We start from the raw sequence: 18,104 nt of genomic DNA on the forward strand, positions 1-18,104 counted from the left end.
ACACCTGAAAAAACTAAACAAGGAGGACCCAGGGTAAGATGACCAATTCTCACTTAGAAAGACAAATGGGATGGACATTGGAAGTAGGAGAAAACAAGAAACCAGACAGGAGCCTACCATAGAGGCCTCTGAGAGACTCTACCTAGTAGTGAATCAGAGCAGATGCTGAGGCTCATAACCAAACCTTGGGCAAAGCGCAGGAAATCATATGAAAGAAGGGGGAGTTAGTAAGACCTGGAGAGGACAGAAGAACTGTATGTTTAGGATAAACATACTAAAAGCTGTACACCTAACGAAGCTAAGCAAGAAGGAAAAAACTGGGTAATATGAACAATCCTCACCCAGAAATGCAAACAGGACAGAAATCGAAAGAGGGAGAAAAAAAGGCAACAGGGCAGGAGCCTACCACAGAGAGCCTCTGAAAGACTCTACCTAGCAGTGTAGCAAAGCAGATGCTGAGGCTCATAATCAAACTCTGGGCAGACTGCAGGGAATCTTATAAAAGAAGGAGGAGATAGAATGACCTGGAAGAGACAGGAGCTCCACAAGGAGAACAAAACCAAAAGATCTGGGCCCAGGGGTCCTTTCTGAGACTGATACTCCAACTATGGACCATGCATGGAGATAATCTAGAACCCCTGCACACATGTACCCCATGGCAACTCAGTTTCCAAGTGGGCTCCCTAGTAAGGGGAAAAGGACTGTCTCTGACATGAACTCAGTGGCTGGCTCTTGGATCACCTTCCCCTAAGTGGGGAGCAGCCTTAGCAGGCCACAGAGGAAGATAATGCAGTCAGCCCTGATGAGACCTGATAGGCTAGGGTCAGATGGAAGGAGAGGAGGACCTCCCCTATCAGTGGACTTGGGGAGAGGCATGGTAAGAGATGAGGGAGGAAGGGTAAGATTGGGAGGCAATGAGGGAAAGGGCAACAGCTGGGATACAAAGTAAATAAACTGTAATTAACATAAAAAATTAAAATTTAAAAAAAGTGAAGGGAGGACTAGATAAGGACACAGAGATTACATGCCAGTTTCACCTCATCAGGAATTCCTTTCTCGGGCTCAGAGATGCCTGTTACATACTTGCGAACTCCTTTGTGAGGTTAGGTCATGGACACAGGCAAGATCCTTGGGTGATCCTTCAGGAATATATTAGTGAATGCTGTCCCTGACGTCAGAAAAGTCCACTGTGGATAGCCACACAAAAGCTGGTCCCATCTTCATGGGCCAGGTTATATGTTGGCTGTAGCCCAGTGTGGTCCTTCCCAGTGTCTATCTATTGTTCACTAGTCTCCAGTATTGAGCAGGCTTTCACCTCACTTAATACTGTGAGGTTCTTATCCTGTCATATGCCAGATCATAGATGAACTTTGAGGACAATCATGCTAAGTGCAATAAACATCTTTCAAAAACATAAAAGAAGTATCAAAAATGGTTACATTCAAAGAAGCAGAGAGCAGGATGGTGCTCACCAAAAATCGCATAGCATTCAATCGTGAGAGCTGAGGAGGTTCCAGAGGCCTACTATACACATTGCTCAGGGCTCACAGGACCTGGAATTGCATACAGTGGGTAGATCTCATGTACTTATTCCTACACAACAAAGACACTAGAGAAAATAACAGATACACTCTTTCGATTGTCTACTGCACTTTTCCTTAGTGCAATTTGAACTACTCCAATGGCCTTCAAAGAAGTCACTATGTCTCAAGCAAGTTGCTAGCTTTAACTTAACATTCATAAGCTTGATTTTCTTTGTACATAAGTGTATCAAAAACTAAAGCTGCAAGAATCCCCGTTTTGTTTAAAAAACAAAACAAAACAAAACAAAAAAAAACTGCTAGAATTCATTGTTATATAATCTGAGCAAACAGGTTTAAAATAAAGGTATATATTATCATTTAGTACGAAGCAAAGTAAGCTATAATCATATGGATAAAACACAATGGAACAAACATTAAATTGTATAATCTTTGGATAATTAGGTTTAAAAGAAACAGAAAACAACTCATATTTTAAATAAAATGATCACTACTACAATCAGTTAAAGATTAAAACATTTAAGAACCTAGAAGCTGATTTTTTGCAAATAGGTCTATATAAAAAGGCCAAAATTAGTGTTCTCCTTAAAGTATTCATAGTAAACATCCTAACATTATACTTCTTAAGATTTAAAATATCTAGCATATGTAAAATCTATTAAAATGCACATAATTTATCTGAATCAACATGAAAATATACCTAATAAATAATGCTATTCATCTGGCTCTTTTAGTTCTCCCTTAATATAATAATTTCTTTTCTCCAAAATACAGCAGCTGGGAATGAAAGAACGATTTCAAGTGATCATTTTTACATCATATTCTATCATCTTTTCATTACTTTCTCTGAGCTTTTCTTTGACTGAGCCCCTTTTCTTTAAAAAGAGGTTTCTTTGGAGATCAATCCATATTTCCATAATCCACACTGCAGTTCCTCCTCTTCTCCCCAGGGTGGACTAACTCCCACGTCCCCACCATGGCTTACAACTGTCATTAAGCCCTGTAACAATAACAAGATAACAAAAGAGCGGGGGGACATGAGGCTAGCTAGTACCATATGTTGACCAAGTTCAGTATTTCAGCTGATACCCAATATTTTTAAACCTATTTTTTTTTATAGTGAAATGTCCTCACAGCACTTGTTCTCTCAAACTGCATTTAGGCAGAAACTCTGAACACCAATGAGCAACCTTTCTTCTTTTAAAAAGCCTATCTACTAAGGATGTGCTGAGAAAGGAGTGAACAATCACCAGACACAGAATGGTAAAATCAGGGAATACTGACTCTTCTCATCCCAAGCCCCATTCAACTTAAACCTAAGAGTTTTTTAAGACTCATGTATAAAGCAGCATGCAAATGTAAGCAAGCCTTATTCAAAGTAATACAGTCCATGAGAACCAAGGACTTAGGGCAACTTTCAGAGGCTTTATTTCCATCAAGTAACATCCAGGCATCTTACTGTGTTTCCACCTGTTGTTTCACAGTTCACCAACTTCCACTTCTTTTTTTCAAAGTGAAAACAAATTTAGACGTAGAGTTCCGAACAACAACTCCACTTAGAACCACGCGCTGCTCATTCTGTGTGGAGACTGTTGTGATGCACCAGCCTAGAAGATGTCACTGTGGAAAAGCAACTGTCCACTCTGCTCCTCTCAAACACTGCAGAACTAAAACCCAACTTTGCTACTGCTGATACAATGTTTCCATTGGCATCACATACGACTTGACTTCTATAGGCTGCACAGCATGGACAGGCCTTCCTATGTGGACTAAATCATTTGTAGAGTTTGAATACAGTGATCTCACTAATATAAAAACAAATACTAGCATCCTACCTCTAGAAGCTCACTAAAATAAAACTTCTCACCTGTCAGCAGAGCAGTTTTACAGGGCTCCAAATACAATGTTAGCTCAAATGTTTCTTAAATACTTCTTCAGTGTAAATTTGTGAAAGTGCATTAGTCCACTGTTAATCCATAAAACAAAATTTAGAAAATAGCATTGTTTTTCCAAATTACTTTCCTATGGTTGGCAATGAAAATTTTAACTTCTACAGTTCAAAAAATAAAACATGTATACAGTAAAAGAGAGTGTGGGCATGGTTTATATTAAATTTTCTAACATTGTACCTTCAAAGAAAATAAATTTCATTCTTATAATAGTTGCAGTCTGGTGCTCTTCTTGATGCACAGCAACATATCAAGGACTTAGCACTGACTATTCCTGCCAAAAGCATACTGATAAGACAGAACTGATATTTCAAGGTTGCTAAAATAGTTCCAAATTGTTGGGAATATGAAACAAAGGAAGCATCTAAATATAAATAAATTTTTTATATTCACCTACTCTCTTTACAAAACCTAACATTCTTAAAAACTAATCAATTTGTCATAGAAATAGGTTTGTATATGTACACACAGAAACATATGCATGTGTGTATACGCACTCTCATAAGAGTAGTAAATAAAATTTCCTTTCACATGACATCTTTATGACAGCACTACACCCAAACAAGTTTTCAAATTTTATTTCTGAATAGTCCATAACTCTTTATAATTATTTTTCTAACACTAGAGTCAATAAATTATTTCTGAATAATTTATATCTTCATAAATAAAGATCTTCACAGTAAATAAAATTACAAAATACCCAGATATTAATGCTGCTCAGTTTTAAATGATGAAAATCTTTGTATTATTCAAATCCCATTTAATTCAAACAGGGAAAGAAGACTGAATGAATATATACAACTATAAATGGTCACATGTTTAAGAAGCATTCCTTCTAAATAGCACAGTACGACAGCTACACTTGGTTGAACATAAGACTGTGTGAAGTGGCAGTGTTTTTGACTGTCAGGCAGCTTGCTGGCAATCTACACATAAGAAACCCCCCAAAAACACAGCTGAAATTCACACATAAAAATATTTATTTTACTATGACACACTTAAAAGTATAATTTAAACTTTCGAGATACTTCCTACAGGATTAGCTAATGAACGGAATGTCATAACATGATTGTGGCATGTGCCCTTTTCCAACATCTACGGAAATGAAAGACAGGAGGAGGCACTCATCATGAGTCAGTGATGAAGCACTCTGAACTTCAAGCTGCAAACTCCTTACCAACCCACATCTTTCATTTGTACTTAATTGAAACTCCACTATTTTTGTCCTAGCCCTTGAAATCTTTCTAAACTTAAGCTCACACAGAGCTCTTGCATTATCCCTTCCCAAAACATTAGTTACCTGTTTTTCCCACTGTGGTCAACATAACTTATCATGAGTTAATTCAACTTTCTTTAATCTGTCACTCAGTCAATTAAATAAACATTTATTTACACGTTATTATGTGCCAGCCACTATGGCATGTGGAAACTAAAAAAAAAAAAAAAAAAAAAAAAAAAAAAAACAATGAGAGAGGGGGAGATGGGAAAGAGGAAGGACTCTGACGTATATAACAGAGGTTATGAAATCATACACAGGATTCTGTAGAAGCTCAAGAAAGCTTTAGAAGAATAACATTCAAGCTGGGGTTTAAGATTAAGGAGAAATTTCAGCAATATGGTAGACTTAACAAGACCTGGTCCATGACAATAAAGTCAACATGCCAATGTGGATGAGTGAATTCTTATAAAGCTCACAAATAGATTAAAAGCTACAGGCAATTAATGACTGCCAAGACAGAGAATCAATGGTCCCGAGGGATGAACCCCCTGATCTGCTATCCAATTCCAAGCGGTCAGCCCAAAAACATACATATGAGCAGCACTAACTTGACTCAGCAGCCATATTTACAAGTATGTATATATTGACAATAGAAAATAGAAATAGCATGTGAAAGTACAAAAAGGGTTTAGTGTTATAGCCAGGGAACCGTGAGCAGGATAGGGGACTGAAGATGATCATTTTCATACATACGTATCACAATGAAGCCTCATATTTTGTACAAATAATATATGCTACTAAAAATGTTTAAAAGACTGTGAGGATGCTCTGTGTGGTGGTGCCCACCTTTATTCCCACACTCTGTGGAGATAGAGAAGGGGGGAATCTGTGTGAATTCAAGGCCAGCCTGGTCCACACAGCAAGTTCCAGGCCAGGCAGAGGCACACAGTGAAACCTTGTACTCAGAAAGACAAGACAAAGAAGACTGTGAGGACTGGTAAGTGCTGGATTCCTGGGTACATCAGTGTTCACCCATTTACACAGTGAACTGCTTCTAGTTTAGACCTGGTACAGGAGGACTGCCTGATGTATTATATCAAACTCACAAAGAGCATTTTATCAGCCAAGAGGACTGGCGACAAGTGATCACACTACAATCTGCTCAGGTGGACTGAAAAGAATGTTTCCTCATATGTGATCCCATAGTTAGGCCTCCCCAGGACCCTAGGAATCTTAAGGAGCAGTTTTAAAGGGAGAAATAAAAATAATTAGACGAAAAGGGACAAGAGGTTGCTTGTAGATCAGTGGACAAGAGACAACTAAGAAGATGAAGAAACAAGCACTTCAGACTGGTAAAATGAGTCCAAAATCATTGCAGGATTAGAACACACTCAGCTTAGCTTCCTATTTCAAAGTCACCTCTTCACTGTGGGGCCTTACTTAAAAATATTTATGATATTTATAAATCCACTGTTCACTAAAAGTTAAAAGCAACTTAAGAAGACATACCCTCATGGTCAAGGGCAATAGGCACAATCAGTATATAACACGCCTCTATAATTGGCTCATTCACATCAACTCCAAATTTCCCATCTATCAGATTGACATTCTCATCTAGAAAATTATCCTTTCAAAACATTCAAAATCATGCATACTATTTTTGAATGAATGTCTTTAAAGATATCTTTTATGAGATTTACTTTTTGGGAATCATACCTGAGAACTTAAGTATGAGCTGGTGAAATTATCATCTTACCAATGATAAGACTATATTAATCTCACTTCTTTTTAGGCAAATGAATAGGTATCCAGGGAATACCTATCTGATTTATTTTTATCAAAAAAAAAAATAGTGTAAACTATAATTCAGCCCTAAAATGATATTCCCATAATATAAAATTTTAAAATCTTTTTCTATACACATATATTTAAGTAGTTCATCATTTTGATCATTGTAAATATTTAAAGAACTAGAGAAACTGTAAAATGCCAACCAAAAAAAAAATCATCCTGCAGTTTCCTTCTGATGTTTTAGCTATCTAAGAAAATTAAGTGATAAAAATTATTTAGAAATAAGGAAATATTCCCAATTCAACTCCTAAATGTGATTGGGGAATTACTGTGACAAAAAAAATATATTTATTCACAGTACTTACACTTATTTCTAAGTAGATAGAAATAATGAACATATTTAATGAAGAATGAATAATATCAAGTTTTTTTGACTGAGGGTTATTTATTGTCCCCAAATATATATCCCATAGGTGAATGTGTAAAACTATACAGAGACCATAAACATGCAGCTGCTATGATTTTTCAATACAAGTGCTTCTTAACTCACCCACTTGGTCACTTCTAAAAATCCTTCCATATATTCTCCATACTTTTTCCTTTTCAACGTTGATCAAGAAAAAATAATTGCAGCTACATATACAGTATCAGCAGTTCATAGTAATAATGGAACGTTTCAACTTAAAATGTTTTTAAGTTATGTTCCCAACCTGGTCTCCAAAGTCCTCTGGGAATTTCCACAATACCACAGGATCTGTAAACAATTGACATACATTGTTAAAAAACAACTTAGGAAGATGTTTAAGGCAACAATTTTGTTAATATTCTTATAATGATCAATTCTGATTTTTTAACACAATTTTAAGTTCATTTCTCTATTTTTATCAAATTAAATGTTTGACATTTGGGGTTAAATAATCTTAGAAATAGAGTATAATAAAATTCCTAACTTAATCAAGTTACTAAAACTCATTCCTTTTAGTAATCTGTTTATTTGCATACCTCAGATTCCAAGGTTCTGAACAATATAGTCTCAATTTAACTACTTTTAAAAATGCTAGTTTTGGATTGAAAATAAAAATATATAAATAGTAGTTAATAATAATCAAACACAGCCTTAGAGACTAAACCAAAGAATATTACTTTAAAATTCCACTTTAAATTTCAGTTAAGAATGTATGATGTTAATAATCATGTTTGCTTTATATCACTTTTAAACGCTCATATTTAAAATGCAAAGTAATATTTAAGTAATAGACAAACTGCTAGGTAGGTTAAAGACAGCTTATTTAAAGTAAATTTGATTTTGTAATACACTTCAAGAAATAAAATGTGATTTGTATGTGTATGAATATCTAGATACAGTACAATAAATCAACAACTTTATAAATATTAGTACAGGTTGTTTATTTTCACATGTCTAAACCCCCCTTTTTAAAGGGGGTAAAGGATAGCATTGTTGGCTTTAAATTAGTACTAACAAATATTTTGACCATATACTTAATTCTGCCAAAAAACAAAGCTGAATATTTCAAATGAGTTTTAAAGGGTAACTAACAATGGATTAGGCTGCTGAAACCCCATGATAAAACTAACATACGGTGCCAGTCTGACAAAGTCTAAACTCCATCACAAGTAAAAAGAATCGGTAGCCCAGAGACTCTCTCTCCTCTGTGTATACAATCAGGGAACAACTCCATTTCATAACTACCACCATTTTAGAGTGTGTTTTTTTTTTAAAATAAAACCAGGTTGTGACATATCTTAAGCGTTAATTCCCCAATCAATAGACAGCCAGCACCAGCTCCTCTAGTTTTTCCTCCTGTATGTTTAATAGAGTGCTTTTTTTTAAGATCTTAACTTTCAAACAAAGCATGCTTCCACAAGAATTTTAACTTAATAATTAAGTAATGAAAATCTTCCACATAAGTCACTATAAATAAGCCACAAAAACATCTTGCATAAAACCATACAGTAGAAATTTATGAAGGCAACATCAGATGGTTTGTCCTCATCCACGTAAAACAAATGTCTACATTTCTGTAGTTAAGGAGAAAAACACCCCCAAGATCGAGTGAAAATCCTCAGGCAGAATTATCTTGTAGATCCTGTAGATAATTACATTCCCAAATTGTGTAGATTTATATGGTGCTTTTACCAAAACTGAGGCTGTTATGATTTGAATCTCATAAAGCAAAAGTATACAGGAGAATCTTTGTAAATAAAGTATGACAGTAAATCAATGGCAATAAAAACAAATCATCACACAAAAGTAGGCCAGTCACAGGCATAGAAAGGGCTTCAATGCTTAACAGCCGATCCCTCTTCATGAACCACAACTTCACAGTAGTTGCCATTTCAAAGCATAAGCAGGCTTCCTAGGCCTGAGTGTGAGCTGGGACATTTACCTGTTGCACAGCCCTTGCAGCTGGTTTGCCAGTTGGCCGCACTTAGCTAAGCATGCCTTCGCTGCCTCACTTATTCACACACCTTTGTTCGTTCATCTTTTTCTACATACTATGCTTTCATAGACGTGAAACAAATGACAGTATGGAAAGGTCTGTTGGATTAAACATCTAGTGGAAGATATCCTATTTACTTTCATTAAATAAATCTCATCTTTAGCAGCATGCAAAACTGTATTAGAATCATGTGCAACCACATTTGAAGGGGATTAATTTAGTTACTGCTTATGTGGTTACAGTCCAGCTACATATTTGTAGCAACCTTTTAGAGTACTGCAAAGGAACAAAAGACCTGAGAAAAATAATCCGATTTTGCCACTTCAAACAAAGGTTGCATTTTCTCTTCCCTGAGGATTACTCCAGACCCTCAACCTAATTTTATGCCGATCTTCCGGGTGAAGGGCTGAGAACTGCTGGCCGGGCTGTGCAACAGTGTTGGGGACACTGTTCCCTGCAGCCACTGCGCCCAGGGAGAGTCCATCCTACCTAGAAACATGGCTGCTGACAGGAAAATTACGGAAATTCATTCTCACATAATTACAACATAAGTACACAAATTTTGTTTAAGTCAGTAACCTTGTAGATAACAATAAACTACTATTTGTATATGAGCACAAGTGTTTTAAACTTACAATTTTTTAAATATAAAAATAAGACAAATCCCATGATTTGACATTTCATATTTTCTAGACCGTAATAAAAAACAAAAATATCTGAAGATACTTGTGTGGATTATACTAAACTACAGGATAAATAACTTTTTAATTGCCATAAATGAATACAATCTCTTTGATTCTGGGGAATTCAAATTAAATATATAGTTTCTTTATGCATTTAGAAAACCAGAGTTCAGACAATATATACTTCTAGAAAAATAGAATGTAAAATATTTGTACTTTGCTTGAGTACTAATTTGTTTTTTAATTACTTATTTTACTTTATGTGTATGTTTTGTCCGCATGTCTGTACGTCAGAAGAGAGCAATGAATTCCCTGAAACTGGAATTCTAGGCAGTTGTGAGTTACCTGGTAAGTGTTAGGATCCAAACAAGGACCCTGCAAAAACAGCCAGCGCTCTTACCTGCTGAGCCATTTCTCAACCTCTTAGATTAGAGATTTCTTTAATGGTTGTTTTACTTCCATTGTGGAATGAAGTTTATGTACCAGGGGATGAGGTCAAAGCAGGAGAACCTCTCCGCCTCGTTTACAGCTGGGTAATTAAGACTGCAGCATTCTTGGCTGAGAGTAAAGAACTTACCTCAAATATTTTCCAATAATAAATATCTTTGTGGCCCATCTAAGTTCCTCCTATTTCATTGAAAACTAAAGCCCTTGCCTTGTGATTCTCCACAGCATTGATGGACAGAATCTACCTAAAGTTTGCGCAAAGCATTCTGTTAAGCAACATTACTACGACATGACAACTCAACTCAATCTGAATATTCTCTCATTTGATAAATTCAAGAAATGCTAAAAAAGGAATGTCTGTTGGAAAAATGAATATTGTTTAATAAAAATTAGTACTTTTTTGAAAATGTGTGATTTTTTTTACCTGTTCACCTATGGAGATACCATAGTGAAGTTAAAACAAGGTCCCTGCCATTTACTGAAAAGAGAAACATTAAAGAGAAAGCATACATAGGCAGAATATGGTGGTACACGCTTTATCAGGGAGTCAGTGATGGTTCAAGGTACAGACATTCATTAGCGTAATCCACCATATAAACAAACTCAAAGAAAAAAATCATATGATCATCTCATTAGGTACAGGAAAAGCCTTTGACAAAATCCAACATCCCTTCATACTGAAACTCTTGGAGAGATCAGGGATACAAGGTCCATACCTAAACATAATCAAAAACAATATACAGCAAGCTGATTGCCAAAATCAAATTAAATGGAGAAAAACTCAAAGAAATTCCACTAAAATCAGGGACAAGACAAGGCTTCCCACTTTCTCCATACCTCTTCAACCTAGTACCTGAAGTTCTAGCTAGAGCATTAAGACAACAAATGAAGATCAAGGAGATACAAATTAGAAAGGAAAAAGTCAAAGTATTACTATTTGCAGATAATAGGAGAGTGTATGTAAGTGACCCTAAAAATTTCACCGGAGAACTCCTATAGCTGATAAACAGCTTTAGCAAAGTGGCTAGATACACGTTTAATTAAAAAAAAAAAATTAGTAGCCCTCCTGTACACAAATAACAAACGGACTAAAAAAGAAATTAGGGAAAATACCCCTTCACAACAGCCACAAATATAAAGTATCTTGGCGTAATTCTAACCAAGCAAGTGAAAGACCTGTATGACAAGAACTTCAAGTCTCTGAAGAAAGAAACTGAAGAAGGTATCAAAAGATGGAAAGATCGCCCATGATCGTGGATGGGTAGGATTAACATAGTATATCTTATGAAAAGCAATCTACAGATTCAGTGCAATCCCCCATCAAAATAACAGCACAGTTCTTTATAGATCGTGAAAGAACAATTCTCAAATTCATATGGAAAAACAAACAAACAAACAAAAACCTGAATAGCTAAAACAATCCTACACAATAAAAGAACTTATGGAGGTATCTCCACCCTATATCTCAAGCTGTACTATAGAGCAATAGTAACAAAAGCTGCATGGTACTGGCAGATATAGACTGGTTGCTCGACAGAACTGAATCGAACACCCAGAAATAAACCTACATCACTATGGTCACTTGATTTTTGACAAAGGAGCCAAAACCAGACAGTGGGAAAAAGACAGCATTTTCAACAAATGGTGCTGGTCTAACTGGATGTCTGCATGTAGAAAAAATCCAAATAGATCCATATTTATCTTCCTGAACAAAACTCAAATCCAAGTGGATCAAAGACCTCAATATAACACCAGATACTCTAAAGTAAAGTGGGAAAGAGTTTCATACTCATTGGCACAGGAGACAACCTCCTGAACAGGACACCAAGAGCTCAGGTTCTAAGATCAACAGTAAATAAATGGGACCTCTTGAAATTGAAAAGCTCTGTAAGACAAAGGATACTGTCAATAGAAGGAAACAACAGTCTACAGATAAGGAAAAGATCTTCACCAATCCTACTTCTGACAAAGGGCTAATATCCAAAAATATATAATGAACTCAAAACTTCAACACCAATAAACAAAATAAACCAATTAAAAAATGGGGCACAGAACTAAACAGAGAGTTCTCAACAGAGGAATGGCTGAGAAACACTTAAGGGAATGTTCAACTTCCTTAGTCAACAGTCAAACGCAAATCAAAACAACTCTGAGATTCCATCTTAAATGATCAGAATGGCTAAAATCAAAATCTCAAGCAACAGCACATGCTGGTGAGGGTATAGAGAAAAGGGAACACGCCTCTTTTTGGTGGAGTGTAAACTTACACATCAACTTTGGAAATCAATCTGGTGCTTTCTCAGAAAACTGGGAATAGCTTTACCTCAAGACCCAGCTATATACCTTTATATATCTTCTGGGTATAAACCCAAAAGATGCTACACCATACAACAAGGACACTTGCTCAACTATGTTGTTAGTAGCTTTATTCACAATAGCCAGAATCTGGAAACAACATACATATCCCTCGACTGAAGAATGAATACAGAAATTGCAGTACATTTAAAAACAAAGAAATCACGAAATTTACAGACAAATGCATGGAATTAGAAAAGATCATCCTGAGTAAGGTAACCCAGACCCAGAAAGACATACATGTTTTGTACTCACTTATAAGTAGATTTTAGTCACATAGTACAGGATAAGCATACTATGAGGCACAGACCCAAAGAAGATAAGTAACATAGAGGATCCAAAGGATGCATAAATCTTGCTCAGAAGCAGAGATAGAATGACAGAGGTGTGGAGAAAGAGGAACCCTCCTCCATTGCTGGTGGGAATGCAAACTGGTACAACCACTTTGGAAATCAATCTGGCACTTTCTCAGACAATTAGGAATAGCGCTTCCTCAAGATCCAGCTATCCCACTCCTAGGCATATATCCAAAAGATGCTCAAGTACACAAGGACATTTGCTCAATCATGTTCATAGCAGCTTTATTTGTAATAGCCAGAATCCAGAAGCAACCCAGATGTCCCTCAACAGAGGAATGAACACAGAAATTGTGGTACATTTACATAATGGAAAACTACTCAGCAATTAAAAACAAGGAAATCATGAAATTTGCAGGCAAATTGTAGGAACTAGAAAAGATCATCCTGAGTGAATTATCCCAGAAGCAGAAAGACACACACGGTATATACTCACTTAAAAGTGGATATTAGACATATAATAAAGGATAAACATACTAAAATCTGCACACCTAAAGAAGCTGAGCAAGGAGGACCCAGGGTAAGTTGATCAATCCCCACTCAAAAAGACAAATGGGATGGACATTGGAAATAGGAGAAAACAGGCAACAGGACAGGAGCCTACCAAAGACTGCCTCTGTAAGACGCTACCCAGCAGTGTATCAAAACAGATGCTGAGACTCACAACCAAACTTTGGGCAGAGTGCTGGGAATCTTATGAAAGAAGGGGGAGATAGTAAGACCTGGAGGGTCCACAAGGAGAGCAACAGAACCAGAAAATTTGAACACAGGGGTCTTTTCTGAGACTGACACTCCAACCAAGGACCATTCATGGATATAACCTAGAACCCCTGCTCAGATGTAGCCCATGGTAGCTCAGTCTCCAAGTGGGTTCCCTAGTAAGGGGAACAGGGACTGTCTCTGACATGGACTCAGGGGGTGACTCTTTGATCACCTCCCTCTGAGGGGAGAACAACCTTGCCAGGCCACAGAGGAGGATAACACAGCCAATCCTGATGAGACCTGATAAGCTAGAGTCAGATGGAAGGGGAGGAGGACCTCCCCTATCAGTGAACTTGGAGAGGGGCATTGGAAGAGATAAGGGAGGGAAGGAGTAATTGGAAGGGAATGAGGGAGGGGGCTACAGCTGGGATATAAAATGAATTAACTGTAATTAATAAAAAAAATAATTTAATTTAAAAAAGTATAGACAAAGGAAGTGACTAAAGGGATGGAACAAGGTGGGAGAGGGGGCACAGAGAGTTAAGAGGATGGAGAAAGGAAACACCAACCCACCTACAAAAACTTTGACCCAAATTTTACCCTGCCTACAAGATGTGCGGAGATAAAGATAAAGCAAATAGAGCTCAGACTGAGGAAATGCCCATCCAATACCTGGCACAAACAAAGATCCACCCTATTGGAGAGTGCCAACCCTGACACTATGAATGATACTCTGCTAAACTTGCAGACAGGAGCCTGGCAGAGGCTCTACCCTCTGAAAGGCTCTACCCAGCAGCTTCTCAAAACAGATGCTAAAACTCACAGCCAAACATTGTGTGATATGTAGGACATCTTGTGGAAAAATGGGAGGAAAGAGAAAAGGATCTGGAGCTGAGAGGAGCTCTATAAGAAGATCAACAGAGCCAACTAACCAGGGCCCAGAGGGGCTTGATGAGACTGAAACATCAACGAAGGACCATGCAGGAACTGGACCTAGGCCCCCACAAAGATGTAGCCAATGAGCAGCTTAGGCCTCATGTGGGTCATCTAGTACGGGAAGTGGGGACTACATCAGACATGAACTCATTTGCCAAGCTTTTTGATAATTTCCCCCTGGCCGGGACTGCCTTGCCAGGCCACAGGGGAAGAGGACATGCTCAGTCCTGATGAAACTTGATGTGCTGAGGTGGATGCGAAAGAGAGCTACCCTTTTCTGAGGAAAAGGGGAAGGGGGAAGGAGAGAGGACAGCCATAGGAAGGGAGAAGGTATTGGGCCACAGTAAGAATATAAAGTAAATATAAATAAATAAATAAATAAATAAATAAATAAATAAATAAATAAATAAATAAATAAAATTATGTGTGTGTGTGTGTGTGTGTGTGCGCGCGCGCGCGCGCATGCCTCCATAAAATCAGGCTGTAGGCAAGCTTATAGACATTTTCATAATTAGTGATTGTTGGAGGAGGGCCCAGCCCATGTTGGTTAGTGCCATCCCTGGGCTGGTGGTCCTGGGTTCTATAAGAAAGCAGGCTGAGGAAGCCATAAGGAGCAAATCAGTAAACAGTACCCCTTTTTAGTCTCTGAATAAGCCCTGCATCCAGGTTCCTGCCCTGTTTGGGTTTCTGTCCTGCCTCCCTTCAACGACGGACTGTGATGTGGAATGTAAGCCAATGGACTCTTCCCTCTGCAACTTGCTTTTGGTCATGGAATCTCATCTCATGGTATTACATAGCAATAGTACTTCTAACTAGGAAACATATTATATAAAATCCAATGGATCCAAATAACCCAATGGATGTTTTGGGCAACAGAAAATAGTCTAAGCTGGAAAAACAGTATCTATGATATCTTGAAAAACAAAAGAAAGCCTAGTATCCCTTGTATAAGTTTGCAAAATTTAACATATCAAGAATATTGCATAGCAGGGAGAGAGTTTGAAGGGATAAGCTGAATTGGGAAGAGAAGTAGCGGCAACCAAAGAAGAAAGAAACGGCAGAAAGGACAGCACAGCTGCCATGCTTGGTCATCAAGGGAAGCGGCATACCCTTAGAGATGAGTAATGAAAACAAAACTCACCAGCGCTGCCAGCCACAATGGTGATGGCTGCAGAATGGTAGCCACATTTACAGAGGCCAAGCCATTGTAAGAAGAGCAGGGCATGGGAAGAGGCAGACAGAACTTGTGGGATGAGCACCAGGCAGGAGACTTGCGTCCAAGCAAAGGAACTAAGTAAGCAAGGCTGTACAAGATGAAAAAAGAGATAGAAGACTCAGCTAGATGCCCTTTTCTTTGACAGCAGTATGTATTTGTGCATGCTGACAGGAACAATGACCTAAGATCCCTAAGAAGGCAGTGGGAGTGGAATCCTAATCAGGACAAGGACCCAGAGCTTGAAGAGAATCGAAAGTTTTTTCTGCTGTTACAGGAAGAGGAAGCAGAAAAGCACAATTTCTAGTAAATTTGAGAAATAAGTGTGGAGGATTTAAAACTGGAGTATAAAAACTTTTGGTTCCTCCCCCACCCTCATGCCATAGGAAGCTCTCTGAAGCAACAAGGAGGCATGAATTAGTTGTTCAGGTAATATTAAGTATTCATTTAGGTAACGCTTTAATTTGGCATTGAAGGCCAACAAAGTGGGACTTCTCATCATCATCAATAGCCAACAGATATCACGTAGATTCAGTCAACATTAAGGTTCCTGTCAGCATTAACTGATGAAAAGAAAACTTCAATATGTGAGTAGTTATAACTATAAATTAGTTATCACATACTAACATTAAAAAAAAGAAGTGATCTTTTTCAGTTAAATCCATAAATACTGATCTTTTACCAAAATATACAAATGCATTTTAAAATGCATACTTTGAAAACTATGACTATTTGAAACTGAATGACTAAGAAGTACGATAAACGGAAGCATGTGTAAAATGACAAGCTGTGGCAGGAGGCGTGCTGACTCTGCTCACTGGGGTCATGATGCCTTCTGACACCATTGAGGGTGCTGACAGCTGCATACTCAACCTACCTTCCCAACTCGGGTTAAACCAAAGAACAGCCACCTTGTCTACCCAAGTGTGTCACATAAATGTCCTTCTTGCACTACCGTGTAAACATATTTAAAAGCATATGCTTCGATAACCAAAGTTAAAATTATAATTTCTGTCAGATATGCTAAAGTGTTTCAAACTCATAATTGCTATAATTTTATATCCAACCTGATGCAAAGGATTTAAGAAAACATCCCACAAGTTATTTAGGACCTTGCTGAAGCTCCAGAGACCATAACAATCAATACCTTGCAAATGCAGCACGCACAACAGCAAAGCATATCTTATAGGACTGATGAAAGTATATCAGTCATTCTGACACTCTAGTAATGCAAAGTTGTAAGTCACACACCCACTCTAAAAAAGAAAACTATTATGAGCTATGTAATTTCACACATTTTAAGAACATAAACAATATTGAAAATAAAAGAAATTCATTTTGAAAATCCAAATTAGAGAAGATTCAATCTCAATAAAATATAGTCATGTGATTATACAAATTATTTTAAAGTTAACACACGAGAGGTGACAGACATGCCAGTTACCAAGGTTTGATCATAACACATTGAATACATCCACTGAGATGTCACAGGTGTCCAAAAGAACATATGCAAATACTGTGACAATTAAAATACATATTTGAAGACATATCATAAATACAAAATTTTATTAACTTCTTAAGGATCTTGTGAGAAGTCTTCTCAACATCAGTGTACAACAGAAGTGTCAGGAAAGTTCTTACTGCAACTCAGATTGCTAGATCTCACACACAGTACTGCTAATCTAGCATACGTGGGTCTAACAAGCTCCTTGTGGTACTTAACTGATCCTGCTCAGACTACAAGAATCACACCCTGAGAACTAATACCAGACCACATCCATCTTAAAGAGTAGCAGTAAGAAATTTAATATTTGTTAGCTATAAATATTCCAAGCTATTTCAGTAATTCAGAATCCTCTTTATTTTTAAATAAGATTTATTTGTGTGTATATAAAAACAGAAGCCAGAAGAGAGTGTCAGTTCCCACAGAGCTGGAGTTAAGTGGTGTCTGCAGGGCGCCCAGCTTGTTATGTTGGGGCTGAAATCCAAACTCCAACACTCCTGATTGTGAAGCAAGTGGTTTCAGTCTCAGAGCTCTCTCCAAGCCCTAGAATCTCCCTTATTATGTACATATACATGTGTGTATTCACAGAACTACGAAAACCACGATCATTCACAGCAATTACATCAGGAAATAATTCAGTAAGAAAAACACTACCAAATGTTTTGAAAAGTCTTTCATGATAATAAATACTAACATCATAATCCTATTTCCAGATCCCAGTGAAAAGAACGACATTAAAATTGAAATGTTTCATGGCATTTGTGGCTGTGTCATCTCAGAAGTAACCGTGGAGGACAACAGTCTTACAGTTATACACATGTACACACGTTATCCCCCATCCCATATGTCAATGCACAGGCATCCCGCTATCCACATTATCTTACAGTTATACACGTATACACATACACACACATGTTATCCCCCATCCCATATGTCAATGTTCAGG

At 37.4% G+C, this 18,104-nt stretch overlaps 1 protein-coding gene across 3 annotated transcripts in view; it reads right to left on the reverse strand.

The window, feature by feature from the left end:
• Positions 1-18,104, reverse strand: part of Dennd1b (DENN domain containing 1B) — a 227,737-nt gene that overhangs the window by 161,804 nt on the left and 47,829 nt on the right. For 2 of the 3 annotated variants that reach the window (XM_055624574.1, XM_055624573.1), the window contains exon 3: positions 7,211-7,254. The exons of the other annotated variant lie outside the window; for it this stretch is intronic. In XM_055624574.1, coding sequence (XP_055480549.1) covers positions 7,211-7,254 — 44 coding nt within the window. The remainder of the gene's footprint in view (positions 1-7,210; positions 7,255-18,104) is intronic. 3 annotated transcript variants of the gene reach the window in all.

The sequence above is a fragment of the Psammomys obesus genome, unplaced genomic scaffold (assembly GCF_907164565.1).
Source record: "Psammomys obesus unplaced genomic scaffold, mPsaObe1.curated_primary_1811, whole genome shotgun sequence".
Classification (NCBI taxonomy): domain Eukaryota; kingdom Metazoa; phylum Chordata; class Mammalia; order Rodentia; family Muridae; genus Psammomys; species Psammomys obesus.